At 43.3% G+C, this 3,070-nt stretch overlaps 1 protein-coding gene across 1 annotated transcript; it reads right to left on the bottom strand.

Annotated features, from left to right (window-relative positions):
• Positions 1–2,185: 2,185 nt before the first annotated feature.
• Positions 2,186–3,070, bottom strand: LOC121860023. The gene has a single exon (XM_042357037.1). The coding sequence runs from the start codon at positions 3,068–3,070 to the stop codon at positions 2,186–2,188; it is 885 nt and encodes a 294-aa protein (XP_042212971.1).

Here is a 3,070-nt window from a genome sequence, read left to right as displayed (position 1 = left end):
TGTGTGGTGTATAGTGGGTGGTGTATAGTGTGTGGTGTATGTTGTGTGGTGTGTAATGTGTGGTGTATAGTGTGTGGTGTATAGTGTGTGGTGTGTGGTGTATAGTGTGTAGTGTATGGCGTATGGTGTGTGGTGTATAGTGTGTGGTGAATAGTGGGTGGTGTATAGTGTATGGTGTATAGAGTGTGGTGTATGGTATATAGTATGTGGTGTATAACGTATGGTGTGTGGTGTATGTGGTGTATAGTGTGTGGTGTATGTTGTGTGGTGTATAGTGTGTGGTGTGTGGGGTATAGTGTGTGGTGTATAATATGTGGTGTATAGTGTGTAGTGTATGGTGTGTGGTGTATAGTGTGTGGTGTATAGTGTGTGGTGTATAGTGTGTGGTGTATAATATGTGGTGTATAGTGTGTAGTGTATGGTGTGTGGTGTATAGTGTGTGGTGTATAGTGGGTGGTGTATAGTGTGTGGTGTATAGTGTATGGTGTATAGAGTGTGGTGTATGGTATATAGTATGTGGTGTATGACGTATGGTGTGTGGTGTATGGTGTGTTTTGTATAGTGTGTGGTGTATATTGGGTGGTGTATAGTGTGTGGTGTCTGGTGTATAGTGTATGGTGTATAGTTGTGGTGTATGGTATATAGTTTGTGGTGTATGACGTATGGTGTGTGATGTATGGTGTGTTTTGTATAGTGAGTGGTGTATAGTGTGTGGTGTATAGCATATGTTTGGCGGCCTGTGGTGTAATGGTCAGCATGCTCGCCTCGCAAGCGAGCTGACTGTGGACAAGTTTCTTTTCGCCATTTGCCTCTGTCTGCCCAGCAAAAATTGGGAACCTGGATTTTAATCCGGTCTTCTCGGACTATTCGTTGACACTGAGTCATGCAACTCGTTAACTTAGGGTGTGGTTGTTGTGTTGGCTGTAGCTTCTACTCCTTAAAAAAATCACGCTTAGGTGGCCCTTGGGCCCGCCATACTCGTTACACGAGGGCAACCATTATTGTGGCAAATGGTGTGTGGTGTATAGTGTGTGGTGTGCGGTGTATGACGTATGGTGTGTGGTATACAGTGTGAGCTGTGTGTGTTGCGTTCTGACCTCGCTTGAGGAGAGGTCACGGCAAACTTAGCTCCTGAGGATTAATTGTCAGTAATGGCTAGTGCCACTTGTGAGCAGGGCTGCAACCTTCTGAGGGCCGAGCTAGTGGCCGAGATAGTTAAGGTCAAGGACGAAAACTTGAAATTAAAGTAATTGGTAGATAGGATGAAGGAAGAAGACACGAGACAAGGAAAGCCCGTGTCTGACGAAGACACAGGCGAATGGAAGGTTGTGAGGAGAAGAACGACCAAACTTGTGGTGAGAAAAGACACAGAGAAAACGACAACAGCAAAATGTAAAAACTCTTTTATTCCTTTGATAGACGAGTTGGACGTTGGCATAGTCAGGGACAGGGTTGACAAGGAAGGTACCAAAACCTTAATTGTTAGAGATTCCCAGGTACGGTACCTGGATAGAGCTTTTTGTGGTAAAAATAAAAATAGGATGAGGGTGTGTTTGCCAGGAGCTGGGGTGGGGATATAGTTGACAGGATGGACAATATCTTGTCTGGTAATGGGAACAAACCCATTATCTGCCTCAGTGCAGGAGGCAATGATATTGGCCGGTGTAGGAGTGAGGAGCTCCTTGATAAGTTCAAGACAGCTATAGAACGTATTAGGGTGAAGGAAGGGATCCCTATCATATGCGGTGTCCTGCCTAGAAGGAGAGTTGGCAACGCTCCCGGGCAGATGGTCGAAGGAAATTTGGCCGACGGACGTTTCACCGACGGACATTTGACCGAACGGACAATAAACCGAACGGACATTTGGCTGAATGGACATAGGGTCTTTTTCTTTTCTTTTTCTTTCTTCTTTGCAATGTATTTGCTTTATAAAATAAAGGATAAAAAGATAACATAATTGTAATGTGATACATTTGTATGATATACATTTTTTTTGCTCATTTACTAAGGGTTAAAAGATATTAATTGTAATGTAATTGCTTTATAAAAATTGCTGTATAAAACGAAATGTTCATAAATATTTAAAGATTGTGGGCAATTGCTCTCAAGAAGTCGATTCTGAGATACTCCTCATATTTCTCAATGCAGTTTTGTGTTTAATATCTGGTACTTCTTCTTGGTTTCCTCAATACCATTTCTGCTGCTGCTGTTCAATTGTCAACTCCCAGTCCGACTGCTCTTTTCTTAGTTTTGAAACGAGACGGCAAACGGTGGGGTGGGTGATTGCCATTCTCTGCTCAATCCCTCTGTGCCATCCTTCAAGATAGTGTGTTGTCCGTGGAAGGCCTTGTGTGTTTCTCTCCAATATGTTCCACAGCCCGAGTTCGAATGCTGGTCTTCGTCGTCTTCCACGCTGTACAACACCAATCCATGTCGCTTCAAAGTAGCCAAGAAACTCAGATAGAAGTTCATCAGTTTCATCATCAAGTGCTGAGACAAATTCATTGAAGCTTTCAGCAACGTCACTGACTGGCACAAATGCTAAAGCTTGAACGGACTTGACGATGAGTGCATTTCTTGGGTCATTATACCAAGTCTGTAGTCCTAAGCCCTGTGTTTGTCTCCACAAGCACTGCCCGAAATGGAAAAAAAAACATCCAAAAATGTTTGTGTTTGGGAAACATGCTGTGATGCTATTAAGAGCCGCTCTTTCATAGTCAATGGTGACTGAAACAGGATTGAAATCTGGTCTCACTTGCTTGAGGGTGCTGAAAATAATGTCATAAGTTGTTTGGTTTTTGTTCCTTGCGATGCAGTATACCAAGGGAATTGTGTGGCTCTCATCCAGAATAACAAGCACTGTATATAACTGAAAGCCTACTGGCGCAGAATCAAATGTCCCATCACACAGCCAGTCGTCTTTGAAAGCAAAAAGCAGTAAGGTTCGAGGTGTTGACAGAATTAGCAGGTTGTCACTTTCATGGATGACAACGTCTTCTCTTCTAATTGATTTCCGTAAGTCGTCAGTTAAAAAGTCCCCGTCTGGTGCCATGCGTTGTCTATGCACCAT

This window comes from Homarus americanus, unplaced genomic scaffold, assembly GCF_018991925.1.
Source record: "Homarus americanus isolate GMGI-L3 unplaced genomic scaffold, GMGI_Hamer_2.0 scaffold824, whole genome shotgun sequence".
Taxonomy (NCBI): domain Eukaryota; kingdom Metazoa; phylum Arthropoda; class Malacostraca; order Decapoda; family Nephropidae; genus Homarus; species Homarus americanus.
This window is presented reverse-complemented; position numbering and strand designations above follow the sequence as displayed.

What these genes read in the sequence shown, in the direction of transcription:
- LOC121860023 (XM_042357037.1), bottom strand. Translation starts at nt 3,070, where the DNA reads ATGGTGCATAGACAACGCATGGCACCAGACGGGGACTTTTTAACTGAC.